The sequence below is a fragment of the Scaptodrosophila lebanonensis genome, unplaced genomic scaffold (genome assembly GCF_003285725.1).
Source record: "Scaptodrosophila lebanonensis strain 11010-0011.00,11010-0021.00 unplaced genomic scaffold, SlebRS2 tig00000001-arrow-pilon, whole genome shotgun sequence".
Classification (NCBI taxonomy): Eukaryota; Metazoa; Arthropoda; class Insecta; order Diptera; family Drosophilidae; genus Scaptodrosophila; species Scaptodrosophila lebanonensis.
In genome coordinates this window covers 462,034-484,358 of record NW_022060529.1, presented here as the reverse complement: position 1 = coordinate 484,358, position 22,325 = coordinate 462,034, and the positions used below count along the sequence as shown (strand labels likewise).

General features: G+C 37.9%; 4 protein-coding genes across 6 annotated transcripts in view; 1 reads left to right on the top strand and 3 right to left on the bottom strand.

Moving 5' to 3' along the window:
- Positions 1-22,325, top strand: part of LOC115633450 — a 90,644-nt gene that overhangs the window by 1,464 nt on the left and 66,855 nt on the right. Inside the window, exons 2-5 of one of the 3 annotated variants that reach the window (XM_030530906.1) lie at positions 343-876; positions 13,173-13,899; positions 19,174-19,266; positions 19,341-19,398. In XM_030530906.1, the coding sequence (XP_030386766.1) occupies positions 851-876; positions 13,173-13,899; positions 19,174-19,266; positions 19,341-19,398 (904 nt within the window). In that variant the 5' untranslated portion in view covers positions 343-850. Of the gene's footprint in view, positions 1-342; positions 877-13,172; positions 13,900-19,173; positions 19,267-19,340; positions 19,399-22,325 lie in introns of those variants that run through there. The other 2 variants (XM_030530913.1, XM_030530921.1) reach the window with 2 other exon arrangements.
- Positions 19,566-20,618, bottom strand: LOC115633493. Its single transcript, XM_030530960.1, has one exon. The coding sequence runs from the start codon at positions 20,584-20,586 to the stop codon at positions 19,777-19,779; it is 810 nt and encodes a 269-aa protein (XP_030386820.1). The 5' UTR covers positions 20,587-20,618; the 3' UTR covers positions 19,566-19,776.
- LOC115633515 lies at positions 21,187-21,723 on the bottom strand. The gene has a single exon (XM_030530979.1). The coding sequence runs from the start codon at positions 21,685-21,687 to the stop codon at positions 21,340-21,342; it is 348 nt and encodes a 115-aa protein (XP_030386839.1). The 5' UTR covers positions 21,688-21,723; the 3' UTR covers positions 21,187-21,339.
- On the bottom strand, positions 21,740-22,217 carry LOC115633504. Its single transcript, XM_030530969.1, has one exon. It carries the CDS (start codon positions 22,206-22,208, stop codon positions 21,807-21,809), a length of 402 nt encoding a protein of 133 aa, XP_030386829.1. The 5' UTR covers positions 22,209-22,217; the 3' UTR covers positions 21,740-21,806.

The following is a 22,325-nucleotide window of genomic DNA, read 5'->3' as shown; positions in this document are numbered from 1 at the left end:
GGAAGTTGTGAGAGCGCCAAAATCCAAAGAGTGCACAAATGCATGAATGTGTTTGTGTTTTGAACAAACAAAAGCGCCCCAACAAGCGAACAAGAAGAAGCAGCAACGACAGTTCCCAGTGACAGCCCGCGCAAGGAGCGTCGTTGTCGAAAACGAAAACAAAATACTTTTTCGCTGATTGCATGTGACAAGAATATTGTCATTGTTATTTTAATAAATACATTTTTCCAAATCACATTTAGTGCAATTGTGAATTTTTTGAATGAAACGTGATTTAAGTGATGAGTTATAGTCATATAACAAATATAAAATTTGAATGTTTTAAAATAATATTAATTGCAGTTACAGCATAACTTGCATAAACACACAACCCACGAACGTCACCTGGCAACAAAACAATACCAATAATATTTTGTGAAATCATACTCAGAACAAACCGAGCTGGAGTTTCCTGCTGCCACCTTTTTCTTTGCATTTTTTTGCACAGTTTTAGCTGCACTCGACAACAAGAAAAATTTCGCATATTTAAAAATAGTTAACGACAACATACGAAGTGCTTCAAAAGTATTTTTATTTGCCCAAAACACATTCCGCGCCCGGCATTTTGCCCTCTTCTGTCAATTGGAGTGAGTTCAGTGCCTTTTCACAATATCCAGAGCAGCCTTCTTCTCGTCTGCTGCCAGTTGGGATATATAAAAATAGCACTAGCAGCAAGCACAGGGCAAAGGCAATAAACAATAACAGAAACTACATTTATCCATTAAGCACGCATGTCTTCGTCGGCGGCTAATTGGAGGTCGGACTATTGCAATTTGAATAATATTTGGTATTGGATAACCCGAGAAACTTCATGGATGACCCATCAATCAAAAAGCGGTGAGTAGCTGCAGTTTTGTATGTTATTTAGTCATTTCTGATGACTTCATCAGATTCCCTAGGCTCGTATGAGAGATCGAATGACGTTGGAAAACTGCTTGCTTAAATTAATAGAAACATTTGTCAAATGCAGCGCGCATTGGTCAATTTTTGTACAATTTATTAGTCACAGCGAATAAATAGTTCTTTCTATCGACCACCAATTCCAAATTAAAAAGCAATGAAATTTGTATTGTTTTCTGTTGCTTTTTTCTATTTAAATCATAGACTAAACAAATTTGTTTCACCAAATATTAATCAGCAGTCAATCGAGTGCCTTTCTTTCTGTTTACCAACTTTTGCATTTGGTGTTGTTTTTGTAATGATTCCATATGTCTATGAGTACATACATATATGTATACAAATCCATATATACGTAGTATATATCTGCAGATTGAATTCAACTGCCACTTGATTCAAACCATACAGTATATACAGGGATGGGAAAAATAATAGAAACGACATTCCACTTTTCACTAAAAATTCCAGTCCTCAATTTCTGGGCAAGTTATGTATATGGGTTTCTTCTACTACGCACTTGGCTAATACGTATTCTGGAAGAAATATATACTGTGTGATCTAATTTGTTAGGTGACTACGTTTTTGGGTTAGAAATCAAAAAATATAAGCCGATTTTCCATTCGTATAATCGCCTATATCTCGGAGACTATAAGACCTAGGGATACAAAATTTTAGTCCCAGATGCCTTATGTGAATAGGCAGAAAATGTGTATTTTGTATTTCAAAGTCGGGATACCCTACTTTAGCTTCTCTACTTGTTTCATCAGAAGATCTATGAAAGCAGTTAAATAGACTTATTTCTAGTCGTACAATAATAAATAGGGAATAGAATAGATGGTAATTTGAATGCACATTTTGCAAGAAAAAGAAAAATTCAGATGTCGCATTACTTTTCCATAACCCGTGCTTTGATCAGACTAAGCTAATTTTGTTGGGATGTGATGGTAAGTCGCCCCAAAAAGGAAGTTCATGATCCGGAATACACTATAAAAACTATTAAGGATGGTGGTGTCAACATAATCGTTTGGGTTTTGGACAAGTATTTTGGCTTAAGGATGAAATCTGCGCCATGGATTACGTTAATATACTTAACAGCATATTGCTTCCATATTCTGAGGAAGAAATTACCGGCATGGGAGTGGGAGTTTTTTCAAGATAATGACCCTAAACACACATGGCAGCTTGCAAAAATAAAGTTCCATGAAAGCAAATGTTGATGGAACGGATTTCACAACCATCCAACCTGAATCCCATAGAGCACCTATGGGGGATACTAATAAAGAATGTTATTGGGCTTAAGTCCAAAAACAAAGGCAATTTATGGAAAATTATGTCGTTTCTATTCCAACCCAAAAAGAAAAAAATAAGTTTTTTTTCGCGATCTAAATTTTGAAAAAGCTTATTTTTTAAAATAAATTTAAACATGTAATCTGATGAATATTTAGGAAAAAAATTGCATTCCGAAAGAAAACATTTGTGTGGAAGAAAATTCGAATAAACGAAGAAAATTTTTTCGTTTCTATTATTTTTTCCATCACTGTAAATTACCTTACATATGATTTTTTTTGTTTATATCGAAAGCGAATAAATTTGTATGCTTGTACAAGTATAGTAAAACTGATCATTTCTTTGTACATAAATAATAAACATTTTGAAATAACAAACAAGTAGTCTGGCAATGCGATGCCATCTGTAGGGCAGCGTTGAGCGATCGAAATGCTTGAACATTGCGATTGGATCAATACCGATTTATATGGAAATATATAAAAAGATGAGTATTAATAAATAAATTTCAAACATAGTTGGTGATATCTTTTTGATGAACAAGAGAGAAACAAGTTATAAAATGTTCTTTTAGTACCAAAGGTTATTAAAGGAAACTGGAAATTTCATTTTATATTTATTTTTGCCGTATTGTGTAAACTATGCTATTCTGCATATTTAATGCCTGCGCTTAGACTATGCAAGTAAAAGGTGTCTGAGCTGGCAAATGAAGTAGTTTCTGGATTTTAAAGACTGCAATGATAATTAAAAGCATGTCCTACTTAACGCGTTGCCCGTACTATCAAATTTGCTCTATGTAGGTTTTTAATTGACAAAATATATTTTCAATATTTTCTTGTTCATATGAACACATATATCTATGAGCTCAATGTTCTTGTTGAGAATTTTATCAGTGTTGGGACAAACTGAAATATTTAAAATTATTGCATGTAACCTCAAATACATAAAAACACACCCACAAATAAGAACCCTCACAACAACTGCCACACAGATATAGACATATGGGCTCCTATAATATCAGTAGAGTGGGAGACTTGGACAAATAATCACTGACGCATGACATACAAACAACAGCGCCATTTAATTACTCACTTCGGCTTTGGAAATCAAACAAAGCCCCCAGTTTTGCATTCATGTGTGTATGTAAGTACCTAGATTTGTTCATGTATACATATGTAAGTATTATGTACATAAGTATATAGCATATCTATTGGTGGTGCACAGCTGCAAAAGGCTAGTCTCAGCCAGACTCTGTTTCGGACTCTGAAGAATAATAAGAATAAGAGACTGCAACAAAATCGCATTACTCATGCGCCTGCCGCCTGCTGCCCAAATGACGATAAATCTTTATCTTTGTATTATTTGTACTTACATTTTTATATCCTATATACGCATATACATAAATATACATATGTATATGGTTGTCATATCCCCAGCGCAGAATAACAAACACAATATTCAATTTTCATAAATAAGCAATATTCCAGATACTCTGCCAGGAAGAATTTGTCTAAGTAAATAAAACATTCTCACAGAACGCTATAAAAGACAGATTTCAGAGAATCTAATACAGACTTCAGAGAATCTAATATAGACTGCAGAGAATCTAATACGTTATTTCTTATTAATTTTCTAAAGTTAATAAGTAGTTATAAATAATAAGATTTCCCTTCGACTCTAATTAAATGATAATATCATTTCAAGCGCTAATTTTATATAAAGCTAGGATGGACAGTGGTATAGAATTAGGTGGCTCCTAAATGAAGTAAAAAGTATTATTCAATTGACTATTTCATATTTTGATGCGAAATTAGGAATCCTTGTCTAAGCTATAAACAATTAAAATGTTGTACTTTTGAGGGTATTTAAGATTCGTTTAATACAATATGCTGACCCATTTTAGTGCTCTGCTGATCGACTGATCAACTGACCGCCAGGGCAGTTATCGGCGGCAATCCAATGAGTGCAAGCGGCGAGCGACAGCAATAAATGTCTGATGACTTAATAAATTTAAAGCTGGGAGCGGCCAATTTTCTCCTGTTCGCATTGTTCAGTTTTCGTTATTGTGGCTGTTTTCTTTCTCTTTTCTATTTCATTTTGTCGCATGGCTATATCTAAAAAGTAGGTAACTAACATAACATAGTTTTGGCCTTTGCTTTATTTACTTTTGCGATTGCGATTGTCTTCGATTTTATTTGTGTGCCAATTGGTTTGGTAGTGCGCCTTAAAATGAAATTGATTTAGGGCAGTGGCCTGTGGCTTACAACATTACGTGGCACTTGAGTCTATACCATGTTTGTATAGCATGTGTGTTCAGTTCCTATTGCCTATTCATTAAGATTTTGGCCAACCTCCTCAGCAAACAAGTTCATACTACAATTTGACTTTATAATTTCCTGCACGCTCGCCACACATAGACACAAAATCTAATAATAACAATAAAGCAAAAAGATAGAAAGAAAAAATTCGAAGATACCTAGCAAATGAAAAAAAAATAACAGCCAAAGTCAACAACAATATTTACTTTAGCACGAAAATGCTCGGCCAGCGCCCAAGTCACTAACTCGCCTAAGACGACGAAGTCTCGGCCAAAACGCAACGATTCATTTCTATATTAATTTGATTATTATAAATACACGAACTGAAAGCTAAGTCATAACATTGGTTTGGCGGTGGCAGCGGCTAGCCAATCATTTTCCAAATTTGCCCAAATGCCTGAAAACCAAAATCAGAAGGCTGGGCCACCTTTTCTATATCTGCAACATTTGGATTCGCCACGAAAACGCATTTGAAATGGTCAACATGTTTCACCCAACGCAGCGGGACCTCTTACATTTTTGTTGTTGTTGTTAACTTTTTTTATTAATATTATTTTTTTTTTCATTCGCGTAATTCATATAAGGCTGCTCATTTTGCAAATGGAATCGAAATGGCCGTCGAGTTGAAGAGCCTTCCAATTTGCCACTAAATGCGTCGCGACTTCTCCGAAAGTTTATGCACAACTTGCACGCGATGAAGAGATTGAACGCCATTCCTACTCCACAAATATGCATTATAGTATATACATAGGTACATATAAACTCATAAATTCTGGGCGCAGAAATCTTTACCAGCACCAGAGAAGTATCCACAAAAACTAGGAACAGCAACAACAAATATACAAATTCAATATAACAGTTGCCGACGTCCACGCAGCGTCGAATTGAAAACTGTGAAATGCTTATTTCGAATACTTGGACTGTAGTTGCACTCCCTTGGTGGTGGCTTTTGCTGTTGTTGTTGTTATTATTATTGTTGGTCGGGCAGCCGGCCACGAGACGTGGTCGTTGGGTCTAATTGCAAAATGAAAGTTGCGTGCTTGCTTGATGTTTGCACGGGGGTTCGAATTTAAATCAAATATGGTAGCAAAAAGTGAAACGACTCTTGCTTTTAAAAACCCAAAACAATTGCAATTATTCCCCAACTTCTTGTCAACATCACCGACAATGTAAAGATAATACTCTTGGTTAGACGTTTGGGTTCTCTCAACCCCAATATAACTTAGTTGCTGTGAGTGTGCATTTGCTGCTCGTATTGTTGTGACAAAATATTTCGCAATAAACCTGATAGCATGCTTCTCTGTTGTGCGTATGTGTGTGTGTGTGTGTTTTGTGTGTGTGTCTGTGGGATGTCTCTGATGTTCGTGTGCGCCGTGTTTTTAGTGCATGTTCCGTCATTGTGCCAGACGCTCGGCTCGTGGTTGGATTGGATTGGCCTGCCTGGTTGCTGTTTGGTCGCTCAGTGGTTGCCATTCTCTTTGCTGTGCTGCCGCCGTCGATGACCTCACCTTGACGTTTGTTTACATTTCTCGGTTTGCATTTCTCAAAAAATTTCTGCCTTACAGTTATGACAAAATATATAAATACCAGTACAGATCGAAATCTACATGTGTACGTCCACATGCATGTGTTTATAAATAATTTGTACTTAATACCCGGGAACTTTTCCATTTACAGCAAAATAAACATAGATACCCATGTATCTATGTACACATATGTATGTGTAGATATGCCCTGAATTTTACACCTTTTGCTACATTTCTTTTAAAGGGAAATCAGTTCCGAACATTACATGCTCAATTTTTATTGTTTACAAATTCCTTCTGGAAAATATGTACGTTTATGATTTGTTTCATTACCTTTCGAACAGCTAATTAAGCACAATTTGTATACCCTATACCCGAACGGCGAATAGGGTGTATTAGGTTTGTACAAAGTATGTAACAGACAGAAAGCCGTAAAGTATATACATATATTCTTGATCAGCATGATGAGAGAAATCGATCTAGACATGTCCGTAAGTCCGTCTGTCTGGATGAACGCATGGATTTTGTAAACGGCTGGGTGCACGTTAACCAAACTTGGTATGCAGACGCTCCTAGTTCCTAGTCTATATGAGTTTAATACTATTATAATTTTTTTACGGACTTTTTTTGACTTTCGTCAATACTGTCCACATTTTAAAAGCTACATAAACCGAACTTTGTTTTCGTAATAAATATACAATAATCCACTTTTGTTTTGAATTTCATTAAATTCTAAGAGAAGTTATTAGCGAAGCAATTTCACCCCAGTACTACGCCCACAAACTGCCGCATCAAGTTCGCTCTTCTTCTTCATTTTGCTTCTGCTAGAGGTGCATATAACTCAGTGTTGGAAGTTTGCTACAGGGTATTGCACTGTCGGGCTAGCTCGACTGTAGTAATTTCTCTTGTTTTAAGCAATAAGTAGTGCTGCTCTATCTATGTGACTGATCAATATTTAAATCCACTCGTCCCGTAACCATAAATAAATTAATATCTATACCTCCCCTTAACCGTGGAGCCATTTGTAAATACTCAGACAGCATTATTCCTTGCTGTATAGAAAGGGTACAAAGTGTGTACATGAAATTGTAAAGGATTTATAAAAGTCTTCCATCAATTGCCAGAATTCATGAGAGTGTAGAGCCCAGCGCTAAATAATTGGGTTCTCAAATTGATTTCACTCCTCAGCTATAAAATTGTTCAATATATGTACATACTCTAACAGTCAAGTGATTTTTTCCCAATTTTAAATCTGACAACTGTTTTGATTTTAATAAGAATAATATCAAAACATTAATATCGTTTAACATATTTCATTTTATATAACGGAAAGGCGGTCCAATTCTATGATTGAATTGCAACTTAAAAGGCTTAAGCAAAAGTATTCAAGTATTCGTAATTAAAATATATACATATTTTTAATTGTTTTACGAATGACAAGTCATTACCTACATATAGCATGTACATACCTATATTTATACCCGCCTGCAGCGACGCTTTATAAATACATAGATACATATGTACATGGATCCATAAAATAAAGAAACAACTTAAAATCGCAGTTGTAGGCTCAGTCGAGTCTCACAAAAAAGTGTCAGTGCCCTTTGTGGTGTTTTGGTTTGGGTGGTGACGCGAGGTATACCTATACTCGTATGTTTATATGTTGGTATAGGTGGGTGTGTATCTTTGTAGTTCCCAAGTATACTCCAACTTGAGTGTGTGTGTGCGCCGCATTTTATGGCATGCCAGTTATATTACTATTCGTCAGTGTTTTCATTATATTTTGCTTTGTTTCGTGCGCTACTCCCCAACTGCTACCTTTTATGTTTTCGGCCCTGACGACTAGTCGATAAAAAAAATGAATAAAATCTTGGCCTATTGTTGAGTCTGTTAGCGAAATCGTTGAACACATCATCGCCTCAATTGTAAATATCTATATATACAGTAAATTTATGTGAGCTTATGATATTCTATTCAGCCGAAATTCAACCTTCCTTCTACTAGTATAAGTTCAATATCTCACGCCAGATTCTTTTCTTAATTAATACTTAATAAAACATACATTTCATGTCTCTCCTTTAGTTTATCATTCAAACGGTCCCATAATGTCACGGTAATTGTGTCTCTACCATCAAATTCACAAAGATCATTTCTTATGCATCCGCATGTCCCTTCAAAAACTTCTCCGTCACCAAAAGCAGCAACAAAATTCTTAATATTCTTAAATGCGGTAAACTCCTAGTTATCGTAGCTGGATTTTTGAAAAGAAAAGTAAAAGTGCATGCAAGAAAGATAGTTACTTGTAGAACAGCTACTTTTGACGAACATTTTTCAAAAAAGTCGTCTAAAAGTGCAGTACTATTACTATTCCTATCCGTTAAACAAGAGAGAAAGTCTACAGTCGAGCAGGCCCGACAGACCCGACCCTGCACCTACTGAGGTATATGCGCCTCAAGCAGAAGGAAAAGGAAGAAGAAGAGAGAAGAGAACTTGATGCTGCAGTTTGTGGGCATAGTACCGGAGTGAAATTGTTTCGCTAATAACTTTATGGATTTCTAAGTTTTTATTTTAAATCTGTAACTAACTAACTACCGTTAGTTTCTTCGTCCCCCAATCGCTTCTATGTAGGTATGCACAAATTCTCAAAAAGATTTCACTACCGCACGCCAAAGTCATGCAAGACGACAAGTTTGTTAATGGTCAATGGTTGTGCCGAAAGGGAACTTTGGACGCATTTTCAAAGCGAACGCATAAAGTGCATTAACGATGGAAAAATAGAAGAAAAATCTGTAAACCATACATACTTATGTATGTATGCATATTCCATATGCGTGGGTTCCGTGCCGTTCGAAAACCTGTCTACCGGCCAGCAGTACGAGACCAGACCAGACTGGGTTGGGGCCGACCATACTTAGTAGGCTTGGTGGGCACTCTGCCGGTCACTCAGTCAGGCGAACGAGCATGGCGGGCGCCCTCGCCAAAAAACCGCGTCGGCGTCTCTGACCAACTTGTACTGGGGATGGCGGATGGTCGGTGATCGGTGGTCGGTGCTAGACCGGCTGTTGGTTTCTGGCCATCGTCTTGGCTGAGTGCATTTTACTTAAAGTTTGTTGTAGTTTTTTTTTTCATGGAATATGTCTGTGGTCGTCGTTGTTGATTCTGTTAATCGCAATGCAGTCAACACTGGGGAGTGCGCATGCGCTTATAAGCATTGGAAACGGTTTTTGCTTTTGGTGGGCTGTGGTTGCTTGGTGTGCTTGTCGTGGTCGAGTCTTGGACGCCTTCAGCGCGTGCGCAGTCCACGGTTTTCCGCTTCTTTGACAGTCGTCTCCGTTGTTGTTATTGTTCCTGCTTGTTGGCGCTTTAAAACATTTCTTGGGAACAAACTTGTTAACATAAATACATAGAAAATCATGCTGCTCGAACAGATGTGTTACAGTGTGCGTGCGTGTGTGTGTTTTTCATGGCTTAACTGTGTCAGCTGGCGCTGCATTCGAAATGTGCCTCTGCCCATTGCTGTGGTGGCTACTGCCAGTCTTTGTTGTTGTTATTATTATTATTATTGTTTCTGACTGAGTTTCTTTGCTTACTACTTTGGCTTATGGCCACCAACAGGTTTATATGGCATTTCTTTGCTCGCCATTGAATTCTTTTTATGGTAGCTCAGTTTGCAGTCAAAGAAGAAGAAAACTGAAAGTGAAAATTCGAGCTGCTGATTTGTTTTTGGTGCGTTAATGCTTTAACACGACTCGTGTCAAAAAAATTCTTTCGTCTTGGTGACAATCCAAAATCATAGATATGATTGAGTTCTAGAATATCCGTAAAATACTTATACTTATTCCAACCCTGTATTCTAGCAGCTGAATAGTTGCTATGTTGATTTTCCTGATCTGTAGATAGTACGACCCCTTTTTTTCTCGATCCCTTCCCGCTCTACAAATTTTCCCCAATACTGTCTACGAATATAGTGCTAAGCTGGACTGTAACAGTTTTTCTTCGTTATTATAGTTTTTAGTGTTCCTAGAAAACGTCGTGTGATCCAAATAGTGTTGAACGCGACATGGGCTCCATACAAAATATGGGCTAACGTTTCTAGATTTCAACCAAAGCACAACAATTAATAATTTTACTGCTCATATTTGCTCTGTTTGTAAAGTCAAAAAATGTTCAAAATTAGCAATAATGTACTTCATGTGTTAAATATTAAACCTTAACAGACTTAGCTCATTAAAAATTCAATAGTTTTTGAGATCCATTTGGCAGCATTTTTAATCTGTGCCGTTTTCATATTAAACATGACAAACAAAGGTTTTGCGATTGTTTAGTGGCTCTAAAGCTTTTTTTTTAGCACCCCTTATAAGGAAAAAGTATTTTTTCCAACTCTCTCTTAAACTTGGTCTTTTGACTTCAAGCTGCAGGCACATGCGAATATTTTTTGAAGTTTTTTATGGTTAAACTATTTAATGGTTTAATTTATTCAGAGTTCCTGTCATTATACCCTGTACCCAAAGGGTATATTAGTTTTGTGCGAGTGTACATGGAAGACACAGAAAGAGACGTGGCAGACCCCACAAAGTATAAGTATGACAAGCCGAGTCCATATAGCCATGTCCGTCTGACCGTCTGTCCGTCTGTCTGTCTGTACGAACGCAAAGATCTCAGAAAGTATAAGAGCAAGAATAATCAAACTTGGTGAATATTTTTAATCAGCATATGACGAGAGAAATCGATCATTTCCATCTATCCGTCTGTCTGGATGAACGCCTGGATTTGACGAAACTTAGCATGCGAAGGTTTATTTGGGTAGAGGATTTTTCACTGTCGACTGTAGCGTTCTCTCTTGTTTTCAATTAATTTAATACTAAATTGGAAAAAACGTATGGAATTCATTTCAAAGTTTTAAGTTCAAAACTTAGTGTTTATTTGATGCACAAAAATGTCAACATTTCCATACTCAGGCGGCATAATAAAGTTGAGTTCCCTTTTTGTGGTTTGCCTTCGGCCACCCGTTCCTCTTCATTCATGAAACAAGCATTCCATATCAACAAACAACAACAAGAGCATGTCAATTAAATTGTGTCTATTTTATGGCTAATTTAATTTGCGCTCAATTAAAAAGATCTAAAAGTTGTCGCTGTTGTTTGGCGAGACATTCGGTCGGGGCTGTGTCAATCGTCGCTCCGACTGGCTGTCTAACTGCGCTTTGTTTGATAGCTAGACCTTGCCAATGTGCCAACACCAGGCCACCCCAGTATGACCGCGCCCACAGGCTTAACAATCGGGAAGCGTAGTTGATCATTACATCATCGTCCCATCATTATCGTCATCAGCGTGTTCATCAAGTTATTTTGAATTTTAGTGCGCTAGTTGGGTTTGTATTTTTTAGTTTTTAATAGGCTGGGAAAATCCGCATGGAAATTTCATCTTTTCATCGTTTACACATGCCCTCTGACAAATTGATGGAAATTACTTGCTTTCTCCTCTCATAATTGGCCAACCTTGAGAATGCAAATGCCAATGCCATGGCCGTTGTCGATGTCAATTTTAATGAGCTGCAATTAGCTTCATTGTTGTTGACAGTTGGTTTTCAGCACAAATATTTCGGTACAAGAATGGTACCCAAGTCTCTTAACTGATCACTATTTGTCACATATTTCTTTTTAACAGCTATCGCAAAAATTCTTTGTGTCAATTCTCTTCTTATCATAAAGTGTGCGACTGACTCTTATCGACGCGGCTCGATTGTCAAATGACTTTGGCGTATGGTTGAGGGGCTTTGATTAACGCTCGTTTGTATTCGCTTCTTCATATACTTCGTTATTCATCGATGAGCTCATAGTTCAGGCATGAGAGTTTAACAGATCGCCTCAGAAACCAAAATAAAATCAAAGGTTACGCTTACTTAGTATATGGTTCTTTATTCATCTGATATCGATATAAGTACCACATATATACATTAATTCGAAAGATGCACAAGACGAACAAAGAACAAGATAGAACGCTACAGTCGAGCAAGCCCGACAGTAAAATAGCCTGTACTCTCCACAAAAAAGAAAAATTAAAAAAAAATTAAATTATTAAAAAAATGAATAAATTAATTAATTAATTAAATTAAATTAGAATACATGTTTATGTTCAGTTTTAACAGCATACATTTACATCACGTACCTATGCGTGTATGTATGCAGCACAAAGTTGAACCAAAGCAGCAACAACAACAGCTGCGGGCAGCGCTGCCGGCAGTGCTGCAGTTTGTTTTAGCTAACTAATTAAATTAAATTAATTAATTAATTTATATCCTTTTTTGTGGGGTGGTACAGGTACATTATTTAAGAGTTGAGCCTGCTCGACTTTAGAATTCCTTTCTTGTTTTATATCGGTTAATCTCGTCATCTATATCATGGAGCCATCCTGTTACATACATTTGGCGTTATAACTTGTTATACCCTTGCGCCGTTCGGGTACAGAGAATATATATAAATAGGACTCTGATTCTCTTCTAATATTTTAAGGTAAAAAAAAAAACCACACTACTCTCACTTGCTTTTATTTCAATTATTGATATCAAACCACATTATTTATCAATCAAATAGATTGTTTTTTTAATTTTTATTTATCGACATTGTTAAGTTAGGAATAAAAGTACTTACAAACGATCCCCAACTTAATCTCTAACTGAATCAATCGTATTCAATATATTTGTTGATTGATACTGGTAAATACGATTTTCCAATCCATCATAAAAATTACAGAAATTAACAGCTCAGGAAATTAAAAATGTTTAAGAGCGGATTTCAACAATTGTAATACTTTGAAAGTGTTGGTGCGTTTAAAAAGTTGTACAGCTATTTTTCATCGTAAAATATGCAAAATTAAAATGTATTTTGAAAATGTCAGCTATTTGCTGGCCGCACGAAAAGACATAAAACTTTATTGAGACATTCTCGTACAAAGGCAAATGTGTAAATAAAATTTAACGATCCATGTACACAAAAATAGATTAAAATACACATGCTATTTGTGTCCCTGGAATAATCACTTTATACAATTTTTTCAACATTTTCTGCATAACTTTCTAACTGTTGTTTATTTTACTTATATCTTGCAGTTTGATTGATTTCGGTACCGATGAACATGAGTACGATGAGGTTCAGGAGCTACCAGAGGAATCAAGCAATCAACATAACGCTGACAGCCACAGCACTGGCGAGGGAGCAGGAGCCACAATCGCAGCCGTGGGCGGCTCAACAGCAGCGGCCGCAGACGCAGAGTTGCCACCAGAGTTGCCACCGCCCAAGCAAAAATCTGTAAAGAATTCCAAAAACAAGCAGAAGCTAAAGTCGGCCAATAAATCGAAAATTCCGCGCTCTCCATCGCTAGCCAGCAGCTTGAGTTGCCTGGCGAGCAGCATCAGTGGTAACCACAACACCAACAACAACGTGCCACCGCAAACTCCGCCATTGCCAGCGAGCTATCAGCAGCAGAATAAAGCGAAGCACATGAATGGTGGCGGAGCAACGCCAGCGGCTACACCCACATCGCCAACAGGATTTAATAATGCCAACAACAACAGCATCAACAGCACTATAATGGGTGGAGGGGTGCAATTGAATCCCTCTAATATTAGCGGAGGAGGTGTCGCCCAACGTGGCAGCCTCAATTTGTCGACGAGCGCATCCTCTGCCTCGGCAGCCACGCGTCGTCCTCAAATCCAAATATCGTCAATTGCGGAAGCTCAGGCAACAACGCCGACGACACCGAACTCAGCATCACCAAAAAACTTTCAGTATTTAACGTTGACTGTGCGCAAGGATGAGATTGGCTACGGCATGAAGGTAAGTCAATCCCCTTCTTGATTGCCAATGCAACGACTTCTAGAAAGCGAATCGAAATCTTCCAATTACATACATGATTCCAATTAAAAAGTAAAAACTCAGGCATTACATCAAAATCGTCATCATCATCAACAACAACAACATTATCATCATTGCAGTCAAGCGGGGTGCAAAAGCAAAAGTAAGGGCCATTTTTGCGACATTGTCACGTACGGACTAGCAGTTGTCAAGAGTTGCATGTGCCTTACATATGTACATACACTAGTATATATACTATATATATATGTGTAAATAGGTTGTGTATGTGCATTCCAATGGAGATAAAAACTCGAAAAACTGTTCGCAGAAGCGTGTGTGCTAACATAATAGCAACAACACTTATAGCCAAACTAAAATTAAGCCACAAGTTTAAAATTTGTCATACTATACTGAAAATGTGATTTTCTTTTGCCTGAAGAGTTCGTCGCACATTATGTATAAATATATATAGTAAATATGTTCTAAATTAATAGCATATAAATTCGAGATACTGATTAGACCGGCTAATATTCTTTTCTCAAAAATGATTTTTTTTTAAATTAGAAAAATGAAGTAATCATTTCGTTAAACTATAAATAAATGGTAATTACGAAATTTGTCATAAATGTTCCTGTTTTTGCAGGAATGCGTTTCATAAAACTCGTAACGCTTATTGCCTATTACTCTATGATAATCGAGGTTGGGGTCTTTCTGCCCTTATTTCCCATACAATTCTCGCAAAAAGAACATTGAAATATTTTTTTATAGTAGGCGTATTAATGTTCACCATTTCTGAAATCTTTCTTTCCCAGTGACCGTTTTAAAAGTGGGTTTTTATTGAAGTTTTGGACCCATTATACAAACAAGAAAGGAATGCTAAAGTCGACCAGGCTCAACTCTTAAATACCCTGTACCATCCCACAAAAAAAACAAGCAAAAAAGCTAAAGTCGGGTGTCCCGAAATAAAACATTGCGTTCGTATGTCGATCCCTACTAATTCGCAGGCTTTGCCTTGGGACTACCGGAAATTGAATCCATGTAAATGATCAAATGGGATCATCGGTATCCTCGTTATATGAGCTAGTTGACCAGTTGCTGGGCCGTTGATAATAGTAGCTACACTTAAATTGTCCTGCAATTCCTTAATAATTAGCCTCGTCCCATTGCACATGCTTGGAAGGTTTTAATTTCACAAAAGCATAATTGCAATTCCGAATTTTACCGTCAATTCATGTGGCGGCAGTCCAGAAGGGCTTAGTGAATTTAAATGTCTTCAATATCAATCACGGTGTCGATCAACTTGTAATCTTTTATTTGGCTGGGGGCTTTTGAATAATATTGCCTTAATATTTAAAGTGGCAATGTTTCGAGGATGATTATGAACTTAGCATGCTGTTAGGAGTTTTCGTAGGTAATTTTTTTACACATTTGGTTACATTATTGGTGTTTTTGTAAGGATTCCATTCTTTTGTGCAAATATAATATGGCCCATGTTAACCGCCAATAATGTTCCCAACAGTGAAGGAATCCATTAAATCGGTAAAGTAGATTCGGTGCCTTTTCAATTCAAACAAACAATCAAATCTTTCCTTTTTATAATATTAGTATAGATTACGTGTGCAAAGTTTGGTTTAGGTATCATTTCAAATGTGGACGCTATTGACGCTATTGAAATTTTGTAGCGGGGGAAGGGGGGGAAAGTAAAAAAAAAAAATAAACTCGTCCTTTCTCGGACCTAGGAGAATCTGAGTTGTTCCAGCTTTTATACATAGTTTCTGAGATCCTTGCGTTCATCCAGACGGACGGACGGACATCTCTATATCGATTTCTCTCGTCATGCTTATTTAGAATATATATACATACTTTATGGGGTCGGAGATGCTTCCTTCTGTATATTACAAACTTTGCACAAATCTAATATACCCTTTTTACCCTACGGGTACAGGGTATAATTAGGTTGATTTGTTTATTATCTACCACATACGTATTCACATATATAGTCCTGAGGTTGAGAACATGTCGCAGCGTTATTAACTAGAAATCAAAATCGGACCAGTAAATCCCATAATCAGTAGCCGATTTGGCATTTTGGTCGATTGTCTAGAGCTAACCAAGCAACCGACGTAAAAAGAAACGTGCGCAAAGTTTAAATAACTTAGGCGAAATAGTAAAAGTTTTAACATAAAAAAGAAAATAATTACCTCATAAATGCGAAACGATTAAGAAAAAGCGTGAGTCAAGAGAGCGAGAAACGCACACTTCTTTAGCTGTCTATTTGGTGTGTTTGTGTAAGTTCGTGTGACCAAGATGTAAAAATTAGCGAAATGAGATAAGCGCGCGACAACGGCGCGACTTGTCTCTAACTATCGGCAGCATTGAGTCTGCCAGTCTGCCCCTTTCCCTCTCTTATGTGTCTGGCGTTGACAAGGTCCAGATGACAAAACGTTAGCGGCAATTTGATGTTGAAATGCAAATGACGCAGGCTCGGCAACATAGGGGGCACAGGTAATGCTTTTCGAGCACCTTGTTGTAGTGGAGCTACATACATACATACACACAGAGCATACATACTATACAGACAAACATACACACATGAGAAAGCGTTTGCAGCCTGGCAAGCATTTTGTTAACGTGAGGCTGTTGCTCGTGCTGATCACGATGACTTCATATTAATTTGCACAAAGCCAACGACGACAAACTTGTGTCTCTCTGTGCACAACAAATACAGTGACTACTCTGATCTATGTATGTATGTATGTATAGTATGAATATATTCCAAGTTATTATCACACATATACTTGTATGTACGTGTGTATAGTTGAACTTTATATTTTGACTCAGCGTCTCTCTCTCTCTCTCTCTCTGTCTCTATCTGCTGACATAAATTGTTATTTCTTGTGGAGACGTTTTCCACACATACATATTATAAATCGTTGATATCTTTAACACCTCACTCATACTTACATATGTATGTACTCGCATGAGATACGTGTTGACGCTAAAATATGGCAACAAGCAATTGAATCCTGGAACTGCAACATCTAAAGCACAAATGAATTTTCCCGGTTGATATAATAATACAAGAATCATGGTTTTTACCTTCTAGAGTATGCTTGTTTTTGAAAACGCAAATATCCTAGTTTCAGAACTTTATTATACCCTGTACCCGTAGGGTAAAAAGGGTATATTAGGTTTGTGCAAAGTATGTAACATGCAGAAGGATGCATCTCCGACCCTATAAAGTATATATATTCTGAATCAGCATGACGAGAGAAATCGATCTAGACATGTCCGTCCGTCTGTCCGTCTGGATGAACGCAAGGATCTCAGAAACTATGAAAGCTAGAATAACCAAAGTTGGCATCCAGATTCTCCTAGGTCCGAGTAAGGACGAGTTTATTTTATTTTTTTTAATTTTCCCCCCCTTCCCCCGCTACAGAATTTCGTCAATAGCGTTCACATTTCAAGTGCTACATAAACCAAACTTTGCACACATAATTTACATATACTGTTGTTCAAAATTTTATTCAATTCGGTCACTTCTAAGAAAAGTTATTAGCGAAACAAATTCTCTCCAGTGCAACCCCCCAAGCTGCAGCAACAAGTTCGCTCTTCTTCTTCCTCTTTTTGCTGCTGCTTTGGGCGCATATAACTCAGTGACGGAATTTTACCTGGGTACAGGGTATTACACTGTCGGTCTTGCTCGACTGTAGCGTTCTCTCTTGTTTTTATACATACATATACATATTAGGCTAATAAGCTATCAAAACCTGCATGAATACATATATTAGATTGTTTCTGTTGCTATACTCGATTTCATTTCTGAAAAATTTCTTCAGTACATATAGATAGTACAAATAAAGAAAAAACCTAAACAACCTATATATTCTACAAAGTTGTAATTGTCAGCTATATTACAGAGCATCATTGATATAAGACTGTAGAATATTTTATTTGAAATATATGGAAATATAAAACAAGACAGAACGCTACAGTCGAGCAAGCCCGACAGTAAAATAGCCTGTACTTACTGTTATTATAAAAATTGAATTAATTAATTAGCACTAACTGGATGTAACTACCAAAAATGATTTCAAGAATTATTATAAAAAAAAAAATAGGAATTGCGGGGGAGTGGGGGGTGTATCAGAATAAAAAAAATAAACTCGACCAAGTTTGGTTATTCTAGCTCTTGTACTTCCTTAGATCCTTGCGCTCATACAGACAGACGGACGGACGGACATGGCTATTTCGACTCGGCTTGTCACCCTGATCAAGAATCTGCCACGCCTCCTGCTGTGTGTTACATACATTCGCACAAAACTAGTATACCCTTTGGGTACAGGCTATAATGTTGTAAAAAATTACTTTAACATAAAATTGAAAATCAACTTATTTTCACTTTTAATTGCGGAACATTTATAGATTTCAGTTATTCAAAAATCAATTCAAATTACAATCTTTTTAATAATATAGTAACACTATCGTATACGATAAATATATTAAAGGTAATGGAGAGATTGTAACTAATGCCACAAATACTCAGTAAGGAGAATAAAGTTTTGCTAAGTAAGGCTGGTATTTCAACAGATCTATTCTTTTATACTATGCGTATTTGATAATTATTTAGTATTAGATGAAGGATATTGCAGGATCCTTTAGGATACTAAGACAATGTATTTTAAACATAACCTATATTCGTACTGTGCTATTGGCCTACAATTAAAATGGTAATCCAATGCAAAAATTGGTCGCCTTTAATGCATCTTATATAGAAGTAGTACTCAATCGCCATTCTTGACCCTAATTACCAAAATATAGCTTTAAAAAATAAAATATAAAAACAATTTAGATGATTTAACCGTTGATGATAGAATTTATGGTTAAACATTTGCTAAAACGTATTTCATTATTTTGTAAAGCTCAAAATGTACACATATAGTATATAGGTATAAATTCAACTATTGGCATTTATCCAAGAGAAATTTTGTTGTGGCCCGCTAATAAGAATAATTTATAGATTTTTGCACGGTCTCTGCCCCGTGCACTCAAACTAAATAAACGAACGAAGTGAAAGATGTGTTGAAATGGACTTATAGTTCTGGCCTCATAGGGGCCTCTGACGAGTTATTGTTGTAGTTGTTGCCAGCAACAAATTTGAATACAAATTACTTTGCACAAATATGTTATATATTTACGATTCAATGCGGCCGGGTATGACTCATCAGTATTAAATGCCTCGTTTTCCATTTACAGGTCTCCGGTGACAATCCAGTTTTTGTGGAGAGCGTAAAGCCTGGCGGAGCCGCTCAAATCGCTGGTCTGGTAGCTGGCGATATGATTCTAAAGGTGTGAACTATTCTCTAATAAAAATACCTTAATTTCCAATCACAATTTGTTAATACAATTATTCAATTTTCCAGGTGAATGGTCAAGAAGTGCGCCTGGAAAAGCATCCCACTGTGGTCAGTTTGATTAAAGGTGCGTATTTGCGAGTGATGAATAATCAATGCAAGCCGTCGCGTGCATTCCCCATTAATTACATGTTGTTGGCCAAACTTTAATTGCCATCAAAATATTTACTAATTAAATTAGCGGGAAACCCTCATAGGACAAAACCCAGGGAGCAATGAAATTACACGCTCTGCTTTGTTTTTTAGCTTGAAATGTTGCAATGTATTTTTATTAGCCAAATGGTGTTCAACCCTCAGTCGGACAGCAGTCTGACAACACCCTCGATGTGTTGGGTGCCCACTTCATTGCCCCAGACACCCCGCCACTTGATTGTCTAGAGAGGCACGAGAGCTACTAAGCCCACTTAGCTTGGCTATAGTCTGAACACTCCTCAGCCTTCTTTCGCTATGGACAACCTTCCTGCACTGGTGCCTTAGGGCCCGATTTTGACTTTTCAATCTCCTTCTCTTCACATATTTTGCATTTCTTCGGCTTCTTCGGCTCCTCTTCTAGTTTGGGACAAATTTTGCACTGTTTTTCAGATTTATTCTTCGGCTTCGGCTCGGGCTCTGGCCGATTTCTACACTTCGGTTTTTGATCGGACCACCCATCCGCTTCTCTCTGATTGCATTTGGGACATTTACATTTTGGTGCTAGTCGAGGCTTGTAGATATCATCGTCCGGGAATCTTGGTCGACTTGGCGCCTTTCCGTTGTACGGCGATGGAGGTGCATCTTTTGGTATTAAACCTGGCGGTCTTTGCGAATCCGGCCGCTTGCAGGTGCCAGATTGGGAACCATGAGGGTCAACCAATCTACGCTCATCGATACATCGTTTGCAAGCCTCTTTTTCCCGCTCCTTTTTCATCTGCTCATAGCGCTCTCTTGCGTATGCGACCAACTTCTGTACATAGCCTGGAACACGTTCCAAACCATAGAGCATATAAGTGGGGACCATGTACAGAAACTCAAAAAATGTGAGCACTGTCTGATTGTAGAAGAAAACTCCCAGAAATCTCCACTCGCCTTCCGGTGGTGGCGGTGGTGGGTCAATGCCGAGTCGCAGTCGCAAGCTCTCCACAAGGGGCTCGGTTCGCTCTGCCACATCTTCGTAGATTTCTTTCGTGCGCTCTTGCGAACCCCATATGCCATAGTTTCGTGAGGCCATGACTAAGCCGGCAACTACCCCCACACGAACCACAAAATACAGAACCATTGTAAAGGGTAAGCGTTGGGACAGTCGCAATTATTAAAGAGAACGAGTTTTGCAATTTCAAACTATTATTTACTCTTAATTTTGATAGATTATTCTTGACTGGTTAAACTGGACGGTTGATAGATTATTCTTGACTGGTTAGACTGGACGGTGCACGTTTTCCACATGTGATGTCATCCTTGATCTTTGGGGGCCTTATTGGGCGACTAGGTGGATCATTGGTGGGTGAATGCCGCATGGGATTGCAGGCATTCTCATACCCATAACCAAGTGGCAAGCTATCGCTGTTAAACTGAGAATGTGACCTGCCATCAGCGATCCCATGTCGCTCCTCGGCACAAACGTCCAGAATGGCGCCAGTGTGCTCAAGAAAGCTGGCCGTCCAGTCGGGCAAACGATGCATGAAGTAGAAGCCGCGTAGAAACGCGTGATTATAGTTCTGCGTCAGATAGCCACAATCAACAATCGGTATGTCCAGTATGTCGATCGGTTTCAGTTGGTCGGAATTTTTGTTTGTTTCGTGCCAAAAGCCCAGTCGTGAAGTAAAGAGCATAACGCCGGTCAATAGGCCCAAGCGTTTGAGGAACCTAAGCGCCATCATTGAACCTATGTATTATGTCTTTATTAAATGAATGTGTTGGCTTAAACGGATTGACTGTTTAATTGATTGGTAAAAATTTAGACCGACATTTTCTGCGGGGCTCTCGTGTGAAAAATCGAAAATATACTAGAATTTTGACACCTCTGCCGCGCCTACTCTTTTGTATCGCCGTGAATCAAATTGTCAATGGTCCTTTGCACGTCGTCGGTGAACCGTTGACAATAGTGGGGTGTACGCTCGAGGGCATCAAAGCACTTCCTAATGGTATCGTTCCAAGCATCTACCCAAGACTCGCGCCATGGCTTGGGTTCCTTCTCAATGCAAGGCTCGCAATCCCAGCAACAATACCTTCGCATCAGATTATCTGTATAGGGCTTTAGCTGACACTTGGCATCTTCGTATAACATGCTAGTTCTGTCAGGATTGGACCAAACGCCCATCTCTTTCGTTATATAGAAAGTGCCAGCGACCAGGGCTAGTTTAATTACCAGTACGATCATGGCAAGATTCTATACACATGGGCGGCAGCCTAATTTTAAAAGAACATTTCGATAGAAGCTCTGAAGGTATGCTTTATTTTTATTTTTTAGAAATTTTTCGATTTCTGTTGGCTGACGGCCTACTTTTCTTTCCCCTTGAAAAATTCACAGATGCTCTCCTGAATGTCGCGTGCAAAACGACTCCATATATCTGGCAGCTTCTTGAGAGCGCTATAAGTGTCTTTCCATGCATCGTCGAAGGCCTCATCCCATTTTTTAGGTGGAGGCGGCTCACAAATGCCCCCCTTTGTGCAAAATTTTCGTCTCAAGTCGTCTGCCTTGCGCTTCAGCTCCCTTTTATCATCATCATCAAGCATAATTTTTGAGAGTGCAGGCTTGTCTTCGTCGTCATCAGACCTAACATTGTTCATAGCTTCGACTTTAGCTTGCCTAGGTTGTTCATTGCTTTCCCAGAAGCCAAACTCCTTAATTGCACAGACAGTGCCGGCAAGTAAGACCAGCTTTATAATAATCGAGAACATTGTTGCATTTGGATGGAATGTTCTCGCCCGAAGCTTTCGCAAAAGCAATACTTGAAAATTTTTAACTTAATTTCGTGACATTTTAGTCATAGTCTAAAAAACTGATCATTATCTTCA

What these genes read in the sequence shown, in the direction of transcription:
- LOC115633493 (XM_030530960.1), bottom strand. Translation starts at nt 20,586, where the DNA reads ATGGTTCTGTATTTTGTGGTTCGTGTGGGGGTAGTTGCCGGCTTAGTC.
- LOC115633515 (XM_030530979.1), bottom strand. Translation starts at nt 21,687, where the DNA reads ATGATCGTACTGGTAATTAAACTAGCCCTGGTCGCTGGCACTTTCTAT.
- LOC115633504 (XM_030530969.1), bottom strand. Translation starts at nt 22,208, where the DNA reads ATGTTCTCGATTATTATAAAGCTGGTCTTACTTGCCGGCACTGTCTGT.